Source organism: Oreochromis niloticus, linkage group LG18 (genome assembly GCF_001858045.2).
Source record: "Oreochromis niloticus isolate F11D_XX linkage group LG18, O_niloticus_UMD_NMBU, whole genome shotgun sequence".
NCBI classification, from domain to species: Eukaryota; Metazoa; Chordata; class Actinopteri; order Cichliformes; family Cichlidae; genus Oreochromis; species Oreochromis niloticus.
Window position 1 is genome coordinate 23146369 of NC_031982.2, and position 19328 is coordinate 23165696.

Below are 19328 nucleotides of genomic sequence, written 5' to 3' on the forward strand. Positions count from 1 at the left end.
TAATCATTAAATTATTGTAACGAATTTAATTAAATTGATTTCAGTTGATAAACATCTCAAATTTGTGTTTTGATTTGGTATGAGTGGCCATACCTTATTATGGTCAATCAGATGCTGAACTGAAGTTGGATCATCTGAGAGCTCAATCAGCATCGTCTCTGAGATGTCTTTAAGGACATCATCAATGTGTAACTTGTTAATATTTAGCACCTGAAAAAGAAGGAAATGTGGTTCTTGCTTATTATAAATGCACAATAAGGAAAATTGTAAGGAATGACACAGAAACAGACCTTATTCACAAGATGCTGGAGCTCATACAAAGCCGCGTCAACTCTTTGGAAGAACTCGTCCAGGAGTAAGGATGACCAGGTGAACAGCACTGCCCCACGTTGAAGAGCAGATTCAACCTTGCGAGTTACCAAAGACATTAAAGCTCATTATTACACAACAGCCATAAAAAAATTTTTTTTAAAAAAGCATGGCAACAGCAGGGCTCTAATTTCTCAATGGTGCAACTAAAAAAAGCCTAGGTCGCACCGGTCGACCAGCCGTTCGAGTAAAAAAAAAAGTCTTCGCAACTCTGAAAGCCTCTGTGTGGTCAACAACAGATACACATCATGCCCATATCGTGGTCGAAACCAATCGGGGATAGTCAAGGGAGGGACCTCTCTGATTGGCCATGGTTGAGATATTCCTGTAGGCCTACGTGTATGTACATTTGAAAGTGCAGGCTGATAGAAAGAGGTGAGTAGCCTAAGCCTGATAGAAGTGGATGAAGCTGTGGGTAATGAGAAAAGATGAAATGAACAATTGATAACTTTTTCGTTAAGTTAAGGCCTGATCTGTCTGAAATTCATAGCCAGTGCTCTGACAAAGAGCCATCAACCTCTCATGTAATATCTAACACTGGTCATGAGACAGCATCAGATAATGAGCCACATACGATCGACTCCGAGCCAGAGCCCACTGAAAGTAAAAAGGGGGAAAGTGCATACATTTTGAAGAGAGTAGCTTGACCAGTTTCCCTGGCTAAGATACAGTAAAGCTGACAACATGATGCACTGCATTTACTGTCATGAGTGTGGAAAGAGCATCACCGGCAATACTGCATTTGTGACTGGTGCTAACACGTTTCGAATTGAAACGCTGAAAAAGCACAGTGTATCCAGAAAACACATTATATGCTGCGATAAATGCACTGCCCAAGTCTCCCCTCTCCCCACTGCCTTTAAGCGGCAGGCAGCAGCAAACAGGTCGTCAGAGGAGGCCGAGATGATGATTAAGTTTAACATTGTCTACAATATTGCCAAAAAAGAAGTTGGGTTCACTAAGTTCAAGTCCAAAATAATTCTTCACAACACCCCACGTACAGTAATGATGTCGCCCAGTGTATAGGTGTCATCTGAGACACACTGAAAAAAATGTATTTAATTTATTTAATATATCTTGAGATGTTTTAAGTTTAAATTTCAGTTCAGTGAAGCACTTTAAGCACCAGCACTTTTTCAGTAACTTATCTTTCTTGTAGAACTGTGCTCAAATAAAGAGACATTTCTTTCACAAAATGCACCATCTACTGTAATATACTTACATTTTGGATTTTTGAAGCCATCCAGCTGGAAAAGTCTTCAGGTATTTTCTCACAAGTGGACTCATAATCTTCCAAAATGGTCTATAAAAAAGGACAAGAAGTTATTTTATATTAAGTTAAATAATCATTTTGTGAAAAAACTAGTTATGACTTGCCTGTAATCGATGGTGATCAGCGTTGAGTTTTGTTTCGATGTTGAGAAGATGTAAGGCTTGCTTTGGAACCAGGAGATCCATCTTCAACAAACACTTTGCCTCCCATATGACCTCAGTTACTTTAGGATCAAAGTTGACAACTAACTTTCCTGTCTTTGGGTGACGAACCAGCAGTGCAACATTTAAGACTGTTGTGAATAACACAGAGAGTAAAGTCATATTAACAGAATCAGATACGGTGTGCAATCAAGGTTATCAGCATATTTAATTTAAGCCAACCATGATTCATCTGCGATACTTCCTCGAGCCATGCTTGGTAGTAAATACACTCAAACTTTACTAACGAAGCTGCAGTCTGATTGTACATTTTGACGGCATTTCGTCCCTGAGGACTGAGCAGGATGTCCGAGTTTTCCTGTTTAGGATGATAGAGTGAGGTAACATTCAAATCTTTCAGTGGTAGTAGCTTTAAAATTTTTGACAGAAATCTAACCTTACTTTTATGTGTAACATGGGTTCCTCTATTTTTTTGAAGAGGTGCCTGGCCCAACCAATTCGTCCAGCCACAGGAGGCATGTCCCTAGCTAGTGGAGGGTTCTCTTTGTGGTTGCCATAGTGCTGCAAAAGAAGTTTGTAAAACAAAATCAAATCTGTGCATTTATATTTTATTTTAAATGGCATTAGCGAATAAAAATAAAATAGGTACCTTTCTCACAAACTCTACTTCTGAGACATAACGCTGAAGAATAAGACCCAAAAGATGGGGAACGTGTGCGTTAATGCAGGGAATGTTCAGCCTCTGGAAACTACAAATTTAAAAAAACAAAGTAATAACAAATCATTACAGTAGTCAATGTTATATTTCTAATATAATATTTCCAGTGTAATTTATATATATATATATATTACATTGCTAAAAATATCATATATAGACACTAACCGCTGTATCAGGTGAATGGCACGCTCAGATGTCCTCACATGTGAGAAGCACGAATTCATAAAAGTCTGCAGCTGGTTCTGGAGAAAAGGTAACAAATGTAACCTTCATTAGTACTTTATCATGTTTTAATTGTGGCCATGTCTTAATGAGTGATGTCTGTGATTAGTGGTTTTGTGTATATGTAAATTCTTTGCAGGTCTCTGAGAAAACATCTTCATCCCTATGATGCTTCCTGTTTTAAACAATAGACAGAAAAACAGCAGCTACATGTTTTAGGCATAACGAGTGCACAAATATACATACCTCAATGTAACGGATTTGCTCCGTAAACTTGACAAAATCTGCTCCAAATTCAGCACTCCTTGGAGCCAACATATCATACTGCTTACTTTTCATATTCATGGCTATGGTGTTGAACTGTCTGGCTAGAATCTCAATGCCCTCAATGTTGGACTTGTTAAGTGATTCAAATGTCTTGAACACTGTGACTATTTGTGTGATCTAGAAAAAATAATGCTTACTGTTACATGGCAAAGCATTATGACAAGACTGACATTCACATTTTAGGAATTAAAATAGATCGTACCTTTTCAAGCTGCTTGCAGAAGTTGGAAAACTTCAAAAAAATTTCCATCTCTGAAACCTCAAAAGGCCTCTTTCCAGATGCAGCCACTGTTTCCATCTTTGTTTTCTGGAAACAAGACTTATATTCCTGGTACAAGGAGGTACAGTGCTGCAAAGGACAAAAGATTAACAACAGCAGAAACGGTGTACTGCTGCAGTCATGCCTCTGTAATAACACTGATGTGCACTAATCACAGTGTCACAGTCACCTGCACTTTTGTGATGATGTTATCAGGATCTTGGTCCCATATGAGACATTTGCCGTTGTCAGTAATGTACGATCTGCACATTGTAACCATCTGATTTGTGACCTAGAAAAGTTTTCAGTATCACATGTTGTACAAAGGGAGTTGGATCTTAAATGTTTGTTCTTTGAATGAAATGAAAAGACTCAACAAAGTAAACTTACTTTGATGAACAGTGAAGATATAGTTTCAGTCGTGTTGTAGTACAGTGAAACTCTGAAAATCATGTGAATAGTACTGATGACATTTTGCACATTTGTCATCATGGTAACCTGAAATGACACCAAGTATAGTCACATTATTTATAATATACTTTTTGCTCTAATATAATTTGTATTTCTTAAGTTTGTAATGAACAACTTTATTGTACAAAAATGGAACTATTAACAGGCTATTATCCATATTTATAAAAAAAAAAACTGTATGTGTGAGGGTCACTAATGAATAGTACATGGAGTATGAATTGAATACTAGCGTTGTTTCTAAGTGAATAGTAAATAGGCAATTTTTGATCATTTTGTTGTGATGTAGTCTCGGGCAAATAAAAGACTATTTTAAAACCTGTCACAGACCTCCTATATTCAGTCCATAGCAATCGCTACTCAGAATTTTGCATTTGTTTGTTATTGCCTACATTTGGTAAAAAAGACCATACTTTTCCCCCCAATACTGTTGGTTTTACAGCCTGAATGCTTTACAATTCATATACATGTCTTTAAATAGCTGTGTATGCGATATAGGTGCTTTCATACTTGGTAAATTCCAACAGTGGATAACTAACTACACATAGGAAATTATGTGTTATTTTAACATCAGTTCATCAACAAAAACACTGTTTGGGTCAGAGGTAAAATTTTATTTAGTACTAAAAATTCTAACAATTGCAAGTTCTTAATGGAAACATATTGTTGACTGTACATACCGGGTCACTGATGTAGAGAGGTTGAAGAACCTTCTCCAGTGTGTTCAGGAATTTCACATTGTCTTTTGCCTCATTGGCACACCTTGTTATCCTAGTATCCAGCTTCCGCCACATCTACAGAGGTACATGTTTATGTCAGTGATGACGGTAATAATATATGGTGTTTATTGTAAATGTTTGTTTATTGGTCAATGTTTCAAGGAGTAATTTAAATTTCTAATTTTATTAGTATTAGTATTAGTATTATTGCTACATTTTTTAATGATTTTTTTGTACATAAAATAAAGGCAATATCCCCTGAATTATATGGTCACGATCCAAAATATTATTAAAAATACACAAAACAAAATCACATTTATGGATTCCTCATATATCATAGAACAGCGATAATTAGTAATTACTGATCATTCAGGAATAATCTTACTATTATATAATTTGCATGTAATTTCTATTATATATATCAAATAGATTCAGTTTTTCATATTGCATCTATACACAGTGTTATAGATGCAATATGTCTGAAGGTATTTTTTTTAGATTTCGATATTGTTATTGAATGAGATTAATCTGAACAAGATTAGAAACAGGTATATCAGAGGTGTAATTTAAAAAAAATATTTCGTGCAACAAATGACATTGTTACAGTATACCAGTACATACATTATACTGACAAGTATTATCCCACATTAAACAGTCGACATAAAAAAATACTATAATAGTGTGACTGACACTGAGAATGAGTACCTTTACAGTTTTGGATCTGCTAATATGGAGCACCATTATCACTGTCCTGCACTCTTGGCTTTTGATGTGAGTGATGATAGAGTTGAACCTTATAGACATTCCTTTCCAGTGCTCTAAGTCACTCAGTGGCCCTTCTGAATCAGCTCCTTTCCTCAGCTGCTCACTCTCTATGAGGACCTGATGTACACCGAAAAGGTTACATTAATGCAGTCAGTACTCTACAGCAAGCCACTACAGCCAGTTTTTTTCTTTTTTTCCTTTTCAGTCTCATCTTTCGTGTCCTTTCTTTCATACTAACAAAATATATACCATTCATTTATGAAGTCATCATCTCTGGCCAGTAAACTTTCTTCCTGTGTTCCTTGAAGCCATTGATTCATAGGCTGCACTTCACTTATGCCTTTTAATGATTTAACAAACCTGCTCAATTTCCTTGCACAACTGCAAAAGAATTTTTTCCAGTTGATGGACCAGCTCACAGTTGGCAGCTGCAGTTTTCATATCATTGAGGGTGGCCAGTTTAGAGAAGTCAATATGTGTGAATGTAGTCAGATGAACAATGTACTTGTTGCTTATCTGAATTTCTGCAGGTCAAACATAAAGTACAAAATGATTAAATTATTAAAACCAGCCATTTAGTTACAGTATGTTGTTATGAAGAAACAAGGTTGTTTTGTTTTTTTACCTTCTAAGGAGTCAAGACAGTGTTTTATGGTGTACATTAAGTTCTCTTTACATTTTACTCCATGTCTGGACTCTATAGTGCCCCAGTTTTGTGGTGCATCGAGAGCAGGCAGTAGAACATTATAAGCGTTCCTTATTCCTTTCAGGAGGCCGTCTCTGGCATCAACTACTGAAAAAAAGATCTCCTACAAAGTATGGAGACAAGTCACCCATAACTTCATAAAATCCAAAGCCAAAACATCTGTGATATAAATTAAAGTATTCTAAACAAATTTATTTTCTAACATCTGTGCAGTTACATTGTAAATAGGTGTGGATGTCAGATTGTTTTATAATGTTACTGAAACGGTTGGATGTCAAATGTGACCTCAAAAAGATGTAAAAATATGTTAAGGAAGGAGGGTTAGACCATATCAGCTTTTTCCTAAACAGGGAATGCTGAAAACGGACAAGTTTATTATGTGATGCTTATTATGTGAACACAAGAATTATTATGTGGATGCACGAATTTCCCCGCCATGGGATCAATAAAGTCTTATCTTATATACACTGCTCAAAAAATAAAAGGAACACAAAAATAAGACATCCCATATCTGAATGAATGAAATATTCTTATTAAATACTTTGTTTTTTTACATAGCTGAATGTGCTGACAACAAAATCACACAAAAATTATCAATGGAAATCAAATTTAGCAACCCATGGAGGTCTGGATCACGCTCAAAATTAAAGTGGAAAAACACACAACAGGCTGATCCAATTTTGATGTAATGTCCTTAAAACAAGTCAAAATGAGGCTCAGTAGTGTGTTGGTGTGTGTGGCCTCCACGTGCCTGTATGACTTCCCTACAACGCCTGGGCATGCTCCTGATGAGGTGGTGGATGGTCTCCTGAGGGGTCTCCTCCCAGACCTGGACTAAAGCATCCGTCAACTCCTGGACAGTCTGTGGTAGATGGAGCGAGACATGATGTCCCAGATGTGCTCAATTGGATTCAGGTCTGGGGAACGGGCGGGCCAGTCCATAGCATCAATGCCTTCGTCTTGCAGGAACTGGTGACACACTTCAGCCACATGAGGTCTAGCATTGTCTTGCATTAGAAGGAACCCAGGGCCAACTGCACCAGCATATGGTCTCACAAGGGGTCTGAGGATCTCATTTCGGTATCTAATGGCAGTCAGGATACCCCTGCCGAGGACATAGAGGGCTGTATGGCACCCCAAAGAAATGCCACCCCACACCATTACTGACCCACTGCCAAACTGGTCATGCTGGAGGATGTTGCAGGCAGCAGAACATTCTCCACAATGTCTCCAGACTCTGTCACATGTGCTCAGTGTGAACCTGCTTTCATCTGTGAAGAGCCACTGCAAAACCACTCCTTTATTGGGGATGTCTTGCTAATTGCCTATAATTTCCACCTGTTGTCTATTCCATTTGCACAACAGCATTGCTTCCTAAGTGGGCAGTTTGATTTCAAAGAAGTGTGATTGACTTGGAGTTAAAATGTGTTGTTTAAGTGTTCCCTTTATTTTTTGAGCAGTGAACACAAAGACATAAAATGCACAATTAGCTTTTTAAAATAGTTTCCAACCCAGATCCTAAATCATATCTGTATGTCCAATGAAAACTTTACCATACTGTTTTTCTCCAAATTTAAAACAGTTTATTGTGTGTTTAAATTGGATTTTTTTCACATAGAAATCATTTCCATCAGCATATAAAGAAAATTCTGACACAAGTAAGTGGGACTTATTTGATATGTTTTATATGTTCTGTTGTGAATAAAGAATGGGCTTATGAAACTAATGAGATTATGATTTCTGTTTTTATTTACATTTTACACACTGTCCCAACCTTTTTAGAAGTGGAATGGTTATAAAATCATATATCTATATTATATATATGGTTATTTGAAATATAATTTTATAGGGATTTTAAAGGGCACAAAAATTGTGCATTTTGTTTAAATTTATATAAAGAAATATTAGTTTTTGTATAGTATTCTGATTCTGAAACAGTTGGGACAGCGTGTAAATAAAAACAGAAATCATAATATTATTAGACAGTATCTCACAAAAGCATTTTTGTAAATATTTTTGTATATCTTTCCATTAGGGCAACACTGTAGATATGACACTTTGATACAATGTAAAGTACTCAGTACACAGCTTGTACAACAGTGTAAATTTGCTGTCCCCTTTAAATAACTCAACACACAGTCATTATTGTCAAAACCGCTGGCAAGTGAAAATGTCCAAACTTTGCCCAATTTGCCATTTTCCCTTCCTGCTGTCATGTGACTTGTTAGTGTTACAAGGTCTCAGGTGCAAATCATGAGACAGTGTGTTGAATTTGGTGTTATTGCTCTCACACTCTCTCATACTGGTCACTGGAAGTTTTAAAATGGCACATCATGGCAAAGAATTCTCTAAGCATCTGAAAAAAAGAATTGTTACTCTACATAAAGATGGCCTAGGCTATAGGAATATTGCCAGCACCCTGAAACTGAGCTGCAGCACGATGGTCAAGACCATACAGCAGTTTAACAGGACAGGTTCCACTCAGAACAAACCTCGCCATGGTCAACCAAAGAAGCTCAGTGCACGTGCTCAGCATCATTTCCAGTGGTTGTCTTTTGAAAATAGATGTGGTGCTGTCAGCATTGCTGCAGAGGTTTAAGGCATGGAGCCTGTCAGTGCTCAGACCATATGCCACTCACTGCATCAAATGGCTATCCAATCCAACTTTATTTATAAAGCACTTTGAAAACAACATAGTTGACCAAACTGCTTCCCAGTAAAAACAGTGATAAAAGTTAAAAACCATACATTAAACAGACAAAGAAAATTAAATAACAATTAAATAAATAAATGAATGAAAAAAAAGATAAAAATAAATCGGTAAATATTACAACATGAATAAAACAGACAATAAAATAGACAATAAATAAAACTAACAAAGTAAAGAAGATTAAAAGCAAACCAAAACTGATTAAAACTGACTACAAGCTGACTCTGGTACTACTCATAAAACGCCTTGGAAAAAAGGTGTGTTTTAAAAAGTGATTTGAAAATTTCAAGTGGTGGATGCTTCCTTGTGGGACGAATGATAATGCAGAAGAAAGCCCACAAACAGAATGCTGAAGACAAGCAGACTAAGGACATGGATTAGTTGTGGTCTTATGAGACCAAGACAAACTTATTTTGTTCAGATGGTGTCAAGGATGTCTGGTGGCAACCAGGTGAGGAGTACAAACACAAGTGTGTCTTGCTTACAGTCAAGCATGGTGGTGGGATGTCATTGTTTGGGGCTGCATGAGTGCTGCTGGCACTGAGGAGCTACAGTTAATTGAGGGGGCCATGAATGCCAACATGTACTGTGACATACTGAAGCAGAACATGATCCCCTCCCTTCAGAAACTGAGCCACATGACAACATGTCCTGATAACCAACATGATAACATCCACCCATCTCCATGATGTCATCGTGGAGGGGTGGAAGAGGATTCCAGTGGCACCCTGTGAAGCTCTAGTGATCTCCATTCCCAACAGAGTTAAAGCAGTGGTGGAAAATAATGATGGCCACACAAAATATTGACAATTTGGGCCCAATTTGGGCATTTTCACCGAGGGGTGTACTCACTTTAGTTGCCAGTGGTTTAGACATTACTGGTTGTATGCTGAGTTATTTTGAGGTGACAGAAAATTTACACTTTTATACAAGCTGTACACCGACTACTTTACATTGTATCAAAGTGTCATATCTTTAATGTTGTCCCTTGAAAAGATACAATAAAATATTTACAAAAATGTGAGGGGTGTACTTACTTTTTTGAGATACTGTATATGGTTATTTTAATTATATTATAGTTATAGAAACAAACCACCATACAAATTCAGTACCCTCTTACCTCATGTACGTTTTCAGAATTCACAGCAATGTCCTCTCTTGTCCGTATAAAGTAGCAGCAAATTCCTGTCAGGCATATCTGGGACAAATCGGGCATAAACAGCCTCAGTGTTTTTTCTCTTTTTGCAGCACCAGGATATGAGCGACCACACTCTGCAATAAAATAGAAATAATTTTGGAAGAAATTAAAAAATGAAAACGACACATAAAACAGATTTTAATTTTTTCTGCTAAAACTGGCACAGGGATAAAATCATTAATTATCACGTGAACTTGGAAAAAACTCAAATTACAACTGGTCTTGAATATCAGAAAAGTAAAATACTGTAATCCTAGTTTGTTTTAAATTAGTGGTCAGTATTATTTAGTATGAAATAAAAAAAAAATAAGCAGGGTAACATGTGACAGTCAAATACTGGAGTCAAGATCTATTCTAACCTGGTCCTGGAACTGCAGACTCTTGATACACAAAGGAAATGGTTTTGCAACCTCCTTTGGCAAAAAAATGATCAAAAGCAGCCAGCTATTCATAATAAAGAAAGAAAAGAAAGACAAAAAATTGTGAACTGAAAAATGTGTAACTGTATAATATCAGATGTGTTAAAACCATAATTGCCAAATCAACATAGACAATATAACATGTGAAATGTATGAGATGTTTTGATTTTTGCTTGTTCCATTTGTAGTTGCAGCAGACAAAATATACACTTCTGATTATGATATTTTTTGCTTTTGATATTTTGCTTCCAAGGAGCCAAATGTTCATGTATTTTTTTTAAGGTTGCCTTGAGCAATAGTTCTCCAGGCTTTCTGAAAGTCTTTTCGAAGCTTTTCTGTTGACATTGACTGTCTTTTCCAGTCAAGTCCTTGCATCTGACCATTTTCAGTGAAACTATTTCTTTGTTTGTTGATCCACTGACCACTTAACTCAGTGGATGGCTGTGGTATTATTTGAGGATATATCCAGTGGTGTTGGGGTCTAAATTGATCGAATTACAAACACACAAAAGTAATCTCTGATTGCTGCCATGCAATACCATCAGAAAAGTTAACAGTGGCTTCTTTTTTTCAGTATGACAATCATCCCAAATACACTGCCAGTGCAATAAAAGTATATCCGGATAGAAAAACACAGTGGAAGACTGTCAGTCATGAATGGGTCTCACCAGAACCGGGACCGCAACATTACTGAAGCAGCCAACATCTAAAGAGCTTTGGATATCCTTCATGAAGCCTGGAGAACTATTCTTGAAGACTACTTACAAAAATTATGAGAAAACTTGTCTAAGTGAATTCAGCCTTTGTTGAAGAATAAAGGTGGCTATAAGAAATATTAACTTTCAAGCTCATTAGAATGGTACAAACTGTGTTTAAAAATTTTATATTGTATTTCAATGTATGTCTCTACATTTTAATAAATCACTGTAGATATTTCCAGTTCTCCTTGTAAAATAGGAAAAAATTAGTAGCTGATCAAGACTTTTGCACCTTACTGCATAAATATGTTTTAATGTGTGGTGATTGAGACACTGCCTCTTTTAACTGAAAAATATTTCCTGGTCATACGGAGACCATCTGGAACATTTTAATAAGATATAACCAAGACAAGTGAACTTTATCCAGATGATACAAATAAAAAAGTTACATTTTGTTTTCTATGGGTTTATTTGGAGTATTTGGAACTGCTGTGGTGAAGGTGTTGGTGTTTGATTTTTCTCTGTTCAAAACAATTAGAATCATTAATTACTGATTTGAAGGGCTATGTTGAACATAGTTTGTTCAAGTATATGTGAAAAACTCACAGAAGAATCTAAAATAAACTCCTCTACATCTGTTGGCGATAGGGCCAGTCTGTCAGCCAAGATGTCAATGATATACTGGTGTGCAGGGGTGAGGAGCTTTTTTCGCTCTTCTCTTGCCTCCTTATATTTGGCCTGAGAAATACAATAGATTTTAATTGTAGTAATTGTAACTGCTCTGACAATAAAAGTGCTTGATGTCAGTAAGGTTTCATTAAAGCCATTATCAATTTACCTGACATCCAGCCTCGTTTGTATTTTGGCTAACTTCTTCCATCGTAATGTTTGGCAGGAGGACTCGCCTCCTTGATGTTTGAAAAACTCAGTGACTCTTCGACTTATTCTGCCTGGTGGAAAAAAACAAGTAAATGAATAACCAACTAACTCCAAAGTAGAAAAAGTAGAAAAAGTATTTGCCTCTTCCTGACATCTTATTTTTTTTATTTTTTATTTTTTGCATGTTTGTCACATTTTCATGTTTCAGGCCATCAAAGAATTTTAATATTAGACAAAGATAACCCGTGTAAAAATACAAAGCAGTTTTTAAATTATTGTATGATTTATTAATTGAAAAAGCTATCAAAACCGCAATTTTGGGAAAGCTTAGGTCAGTTTCACTAGTCCCTCCCAGGCCTGCTTACTGTCAGACCTGGGAAATCAAAAACCACTTAAATAGAATCTGTCTGACGGAGATAAGATAAGATAAGATAAGATAAGATAAGATAAGATAAGATAAACCTTTTTTAGTCCCACACGTGGTAAACTTTTACACTGAAAAAAAGGGATTGGCCAACTCTTGGATTTACGTAAACATCTTGCGTGTATTTAACATAAGTGCCTCATGCTTTAAAGTTAAGTGTAACTATATAGTGTAGAAACTACATGATATGCAGAGAGGCTAGATTAAATTGTTCATATCATGTTCGAGTGAAGTAAGTCAATAACTTTCAGTCTCGTACGCTTTGGATCGTGGTTTCAGGAAGGCATCCATCTCAGTCAAATCGAGCAAATTGGGTGGTTGTTACATTAAAAAAGTCTAACTTGTAATTTAAACACAATAATATCATGTTTCTATAAACGTAATTAAATCATGAAGGATCTGTATGAAATTCAACAACTTAATTTGTTCTTGTTGAGATGACCTGATACAATCTAGTAAGAGTGGTTAGTTGCTGAACTCATGAAATTCACAAGATCGCACGAGATGTCAAACTGCAGGAAAATCACTGGAGTTATAAGAGGCAGACAATTACACACACACCACGTGTATGCTATTGCTATTTATTGTGGTTTAACCTGTCAAGGACAAAAACGTAGAAAAAAATTCTGCATCAAGCCTGGAAATCATAGCTTTCCTGCTTTTGTTAAGTCTGGATTGGTGGCATGGTGGTTAGTGTTGTTGCTCCACAGTAAGAAGAACCTGGGTTCAAATCCACAGTCTGGCTAGTTTGCACTGGTTTCTCTCTGGGTATTCTGGTTTCTTCCCACAGTTAAAAGTCATGCAGTTGTTAGAGTTAGGTTAATTGGTGATTCTAAATTACCTGTCAATGTAAGTGCAAATGGTTGTTTGTGACAGACTTATGAGTTGTCCAGGGTGTACCCTGCCTTGTAACCTATCACTTCAGGGTTATTTCCCAGCCCCCCTGCAACCAGGATAAAGATAGGAGGATGGTAGTTGTTGTACATCCATTCAATTTTTATGGTAACCAGGATCTAGACTTTGTTGAACATTACATAATATGAAGAGAACATGTAGTATTTAAGTGACCAAGTAGTATTGGGGTAAAAGTTATTGAATAGTGTTGAAATAAAATGACAAAATTGTGAAGGATTAAAATATTCCAAGAGCTCAACTTACTTCATCTAAACATGTTTCAATCGCGTTTTATGAACACAAAATGCACAGGTTTATTGAATATGAAAAAGTTGTGTTGATTGAACTCAATTGTTTAAGTTTCTGCCAAAGCAAAACATTTGTGTGCAACCGATGTCCACTATTGAATCAAGTAAATCCAACATGGCCTTTTTTTCAGTGTAGGTCACAACAGAGAGTACAAGTTTAAGAGCAGTAAAAGTTAAGAAAAACACAATAAAATATGATAAGATAAAATAGAATAACATACTATACAACAAGAATAAAATACTATATACAATAGAATAAAGTGAAGTTGGCTAAATGATATCGGAAAGCAACATGTCACGTCACAATCTAAAGAAACTAGAACAGCTGAGAAGAAAAGTCACTGACATCTATCAGTCTGAAAAGGGTTACAAAGCCATTTCTAATGTTTGACTTTAGTGGGATTCATTATCCACAAGAGCAGGGAACCTTCCAAGGAGTGGCGGGCACAGCAAATTAGTTCAAGACCTCGCTTGCTTCAGTTAGGGTCAGTGTTGATGATTCAACAATAAGAAAGAGACTGAACAAAAATGGCATCTATGGGAGAGTTTCACAGATAAAACCACTGCTGACCAAAAGAACACAAAGGCTTGACTTACATTTACCAAACAAAAAACCCAAACAAACAAACAAAAAAACATCTTGAAGAGCCACAAGACTCTTGTCAATATTATATATACTGATAAGACAAAAGCAGAACTTTTTATTGTATTCTATTTTTGTATTTTGTATTTCTATTTTTTATTCTATTTTTATCCTATTGTATATTTTATTCTATTTTATTTTACTGTATATAGTATTTTATTTTATTCTATTCTGTACAGTTGTGTACTGTATTTATTCTTATTGTATTCTAATTTTTGCTTCATAACTTTTGCACTGTCCACTTCCTGCTGTGACAAAACAAATTTCCCACGTGTGGGACTAATAAAGGTTATCTTATCTTATCTTATCTTATCTTATCTTATCTTATCTTTTAGAAGGTTTGTGTCTCATTACATCTGACATAAAACTAATGTAGCATCATTAAAGGAAAATCACGCACACTTGGTGGTGTTGGTAGTGTGATGGTCTAGGGCTGAGCAAAGCAACAATTGACATGTCCTCAAATAGGCTGTTTATGATCAAAAGTCTCCGATGTGGCTGAAATAAATCAATTCTCTAAAGAAGAGTGGGCCAAAATTCCTTCATATGATGTGAAAGACTCACAGTCATTTATAGCAAACATTTGATTACAGTTATTGCTGCCAAACGTGGCACAACTTTGTAGGTTTTTCACAGCATTGTGTAGGTAAGCTATTGAATTAACCCCCAAAATGAGAGCATCTGTTAACCGATAATAGTATTCATTACAATTGTACCAGTAAAACAGAACTTTTTTCAATCAAAGTGGCACTGAGGATAATGTAATTAATAAAAAGTTCTTCTTTCTTTAGTCTTTACTGCCATCTGAACGAGCTAACTGGACTATTTATTACAAGTTGGACACTTGTTATCGAGGTCATATCTTACATATATAATTCTAACCTTTGACATATATATTTTCTGCCCTTACCAAAACTTGGTCATCCGATAAATGGTAGCTTTCTGTTGGGCACATGTTTGTGCCAGTTTTGTTTTAAGTAAAAAAATACTATTTTGGTTTCCGTTTTACAATCGTGGAAGTCACTTCCAAGTCCTGCAGTCGTTATGAGTCGTTACTGATACCTGCTGTTAACGCAACAGTTGAGACGAGGTGTCACGAGCCCAACCGTTACCACACGTTATACATGTTAATATTCACAGTAAACGTAAAACACTTTCTCAAAGCATTTTTCATAGTTTGGTGGGATTTCTTGTAGTCGTATTGCTAACCTTCCTCTTGAAACACATCAGATAAATAAACATTCACAGGACAGTCATTACTTTACACTCTTTATTTGTTATTGCCACCCTCTACCGGGTGGTTCCCGCACCGACACGACTGACATAACTCAAACAACAACTGATCTTGGACCAGGCTACGGACAGGACATATGTTTCGTGGTCTACTGTGATTGGTCCAGCCACACCGTCTGTTTGTCCAATAGCGGGTAGACATCTGTTCGCTGGAGCAACTCTAAAATATTCCCCTCTCTTCCTCCTGCACAGTCTATTTGCTGTCCTGCCCGGCGACGCTCCTGCAGAGCTGCTGAAAGTTGAGCTGAAAATGGGGAAAACGCAAGTCTTAGGGGTAATTGCAGTAATATTAGCAGTGTACTGTGTACATGCGAAGATTTACTTTCGGGAAGAGTTTCTGGATGGTGGTAAGTTGTGTAGAGAATTTTTATAACTTTGCAAGGTTAGCACTTCACTGCCTGTTAGCTTGACTTTCAGACATCGTTGTGTCACAAAAATTGTTGTCTGGACTGTGAGTCCTTTTGAAAAATACCACCCTTTTCCGTTAAATAACCGAAAGTGCATTGACTATTGGCTACATTCATTAAGGTCGAAGGGAGCAGACGTAATGTCGATATCAGTTAATAATCGTCGTCCAAGTTGCAGTTGGTGAAACTAAATTTCGACATTGACAATTTGTCGTCGGATCTACAATTACTGGGAAATTGTGAGACGATTTTCATGACGTACCATGCTTTATTGGCTCGCGAGTGTTAATCCTCAGCAAACTTACTGGTTGTTTTCTGAACAGATGAATGGAGAAGTCGCTGGGTGAACTCCAAGCACAAGTCAGACTATGGGGAGTGGAAACTCACGGCTGGCGACTTCTATGGCGATGCAGAGAAAGACAAAGGTAAATGTTCTGACTTTCTAATGTAAATCTTCATTACAAAGTTGTCTTTTGATTAAAATAGCATTTGATGTTTTCCAAAAGACAGCAAGGCACGTGGCATTTAATGTGTTCCTGTTTTTTAAATATTTAATTTTTATTTCTATTAAAGAAGTGAAAATGAGTCATTTGATCATAATAAGCAGCTGTAATGTCTCAAAAAGCCCCTACAAAGTGCCCTCATGTCTGATTTACATTATGGTTCCTACTTCTTTTTGTTTGTTTAAAGCTAAACAAAATATATTTAGTTTTGGTTTGATACTTTCATTTTCAGGTCTGCAGACAAGCCAGGATGCACGTTTCTATGCCGTCTCTGCCCGTTTTGATTCTTTCAGCAATGAGGGTAAGCCTTTGGTCATCCAGTTTACAGTCAAGCATGAGCAGAAAATCGACTGTGGTGGTGGATACGTGAAGGTCTTTCCTGCGGACTTGGAACAGACTGAAATGCATGGAGAATCCTCTTACTACATTATGTTTGGTAAGAAATAATGACCTGTGTGATTTAGTGCTTTCAGCGTCACTGGATTTGATACGTATAATAATTAATTTTATTCCTTTCATCTAGGCCCTGACATTTGTGGCTACAGCACCAAGAAAGTTCATGTAATTTTTAATTACAAAGGCAAGAATCATCTCATCAAGAAAGAGATTAAATGCAAGGTAATTCTTGTGTTTTGAAGTCCATTTTTTTTTTTTTTTTAACAGAACCCTGCTTCTGCACCAAAGGCTTTAATCTAAACCCGGCTTTTTTGTTTTTCTTTCTAGGATGATGAGCTGACCCACCTGTACACACTAATCCTGAATCCAGATCAGACCTATGAAGTAAAAATCGACAATGAGAAGGTGGAATCTGGCAGTCTGGAGGAGGATTGGGACTTTCTGCCCCCTAAGAAAATTAAGGACCCTGAAGCCAAGAAGCCAGAGGATTGGGATGACCGTGCCAAGATTGATGATCCCAGTGACACCAAGCCTGAGGTGAGTAAACTCAGTACAGTCATTCTACCACCTCTTAATTTGCTCTGCGCAAAGAGTTAATTATTTTAACCTCAGTATTTTGTGTTTTTCTCTAGGACTGGGACAAGCCCGAGAATATTCCAGATCCTGATGCTAAGAAGCCTGAAGACTGGGATGAGGATATGGACGGAGAGTGGGAGCCACCCATGATCCCCAACCCAGAGTACAAAGTAGGCTAGAAATTGATCATCAAAATACTTTAACATTAATATATAAAATGTTTAAAATGCTTTTAAATTGCATTACTGATAACCCTTTTAACTTCCTGTATTTCAGGGAGAATGGAAGCCCAAGCAGATTGATAACCCCAACTACAAAGGAGCCTGGGTGCATCCTGAAATTGAAAATCCTGAATACAGCCCAGACTCGAACATCTACAAGTTTGACAACATTGGTGTTTTGGGTCTTGATCTTTGGCAGGTGAGACACGGTTCATCTTTTCAGGTATGTGGTAGTGGCAGTTGAGCTACAGTGTAACAGTTTTGTTTTGTTTTTTTTCCCTCCCTCTTCAGGTGAAATCTGGTACAATCTTTGACAACTTCCTGATCACAGATGACGTGAAAGAGGCAGAAGAGATTGGAAAGGAGACATGGGGTGTGACAAAGGTCTGGTCTTATTCTTTTTAACTCATAACTTGTTGTTCATGCAAAGCACAGTCTGCTCCTATGAACTGCTGCCGTGATTAAAAGACTTGTTGTTTTTTGTTGTTGTTGTTTGTGATTCCTTACAGGAGCCAGAGAAAAAAATGAAACAGGAGCAAGATGACCTGAAACGAAAAGAGGAGGAGGAGAAGAACAAAGAACAGGACACTGAAGCTGCTGCTGATGAAGATGAAGAGGAGGAGGAAGAGGAGGAGGAGGAAGAAACACAAGAAGACACAGATGAGGCACTTTCAGAAACGGATGAAGAAGATGCAAAGCCTAAAGATGAGCTTTGAAGGGGTGTTGGCATAGAATTTCTCTTTTTTTTTCTTTTTTTTTTTTTTTGGGTGCTCCCTCAGGAACTGTCCTATATTTCCCAGGGGTATTGTGGCTGCTGTGCATCCTTTCCCTGAGATTTGGACACAACCCAGCTAAAGGGTGATTTGCAGTAGATTGGAAGGGAGGGGGGGCAAATGGTTTGTAACATACTTGGGGTCTTTCATTTTGATCTTGTTAACCCTGAACTGCTGAATTAATTCTAAGGTTTTCCACTCAAAGTACATTCTTTATTTTGTAATAACAGATAATAAGGATAAACCGTCACCTGCTGTTTGCTAGATTTTCTTAAACTAGACCACAGACTGTATATAAGATTAATCTATGCAGTCTGTGGTCTGCATGTCTACTTTTTTTTGCAAATTCCCTCTTTTGTTTTGTTTTTTTTGTCTTTTAGGGTGTTTGAAAGAGCTGAAAATGTAGTAACTATATTAATTTAAGAAGATCAGCCACTCAGATTTCAACATTAACTCTGGGACAGAACATACAAAACTCATCATACAAAGCATAAACCAAAAGTTGTGACCATAAAAAAAAAATATGTGAAGAGACAAATCAACACTATGGTGACTTCTTTTGGTTATGTATGCAGCACTGTCTTTTTTTTTCTCCCCACACTCTGAATTGAATTGATTAGGCATGAATTGATGGGACCTGCATCACATTTTGAAAGTCTGGACAAACTGGTGGTGAGCCCCTTGTGTGTGTCTTATTTTTATGGGACAAAATGTTATTGATACCAAAGTTTTTATTAAAAGATTATAACCTTATTGTCCACTGATATTTTGTGTTGTGTGAGTTCACACTTTAGAAGCACTGCTTGTGGTTTAGATATAAATTAGCGGACTCCACACCAACTGTTTCAAAAAGGAATGTCAAATGAAGTTTCATTTCCTCCATCTGTGAATAAAACTCTTCTCAAGATTCATTTCAATCAATTAAGAAGTTTCTGTTGATATCCAAGCTTGGTATGAATAAATATACATTTTTAGAGTTTGCAAATGCTGGAAATTTTA

At 36.7% G+C, this 19328-nt stretch overlaps 2 protein-coding genes across 3 annotated transcripts in view; one reads left to right on the top strand and one right to left on the bottom strand.

Annotated features, from left to right (window-relative positions):
• The window catches only part of LOC100695142 (dynein heavy chain 8, axonemal), a 38262-nt gene extending 22924 nt beyond the window's left edge, over window positions 1-15338 (bottom strand). For both annotated transcript variants that reach the window (XM_005476602.2, XM_003448533.3), the window contains exons 1-21: window positions 15071-15338; window positions 11851-11962; window positions 11619-11750; window positions 10255-10339; window positions 9818-9969; window positions 5907-6090; window positions 5642-5805; window positions 5222-5398; window positions 4478-4591; window positions 3720-3827; window positions 3520-3621; window positions 3273-3419; window positions 2990-3187; window positions 2687-2763; window positions 2453-2552; window positions 2245-2364; window positions 2026-2161; window positions 1747-1934; window positions 1592-1672; window positions 291-407; window positions 94-210 (exon numbers count right to left, since the gene is read on the bottom strand). In XM_005476602.2, coding sequence (XP_005476659.1) covers window positions 94-210; window positions 291-407; window positions 1592-1672; window positions 1747-1934; window positions 2026-2161; window positions 2245-2364; window positions 2453-2552; window positions 2687-2763; window positions 2990-3187; window positions 3273-3419; window positions 3520-3621; window positions 3720-3827; window positions 4478-4591; window positions 5222-5398; window positions 5642-5805; window positions 5907-6090; window positions 9818-9969; window positions 10255-10339; window positions 11619-11750; window positions 11851-11892 — 2541 coding nt within the window. In that variant the 5' untranslated portion in view covers window positions 11893-11962; window positions 15071-15338. The remainder of the gene's footprint in view (window positions 1-93; window positions 211-290; window positions 408-1591; window positions 1673-1746; window positions 1935-2025; window positions 2162-2244; window positions 2365-2452; window positions 2553-2686; window positions 2764-2989; window positions 3188-3272; window positions 3420-3519; window positions 3622-3719; window positions 3828-4477; window positions 4592-5221; window positions 5399-5641; window positions 5806-5906; window positions 6091-9817; window positions 9970-10254; window positions 10340-11618; window positions 11751-11850; window positions 11963-15070) is intronic.
• Window positions 15339-15473: 135 nt separating this feature from the next.
• Window positions 15474-19240, top strand: calr3b (calreticulin 3b). The gene is made up of 9 exons (XM_003448487.5): window positions 15474-15800; window positions 16184-16285; window positions 16596-16799; window positions 16887-16981; window positions 17087-17296; window positions 17392-17505; window positions 17612-17755; window positions 17848-17940; window positions 18066-19240. Exons 1-9 carry the CDS (start codon window positions 15704-15706, stop codon window positions 18270-18272), a joined length of 1266 nt encoding a protein of 421 aa, XP_003448535.1. The 5' UTR covers window positions 15474-15703; the 3' UTR covers window positions 18273-19240.
• Window positions 19241-19328: the final 88 nt, after the last annotated feature.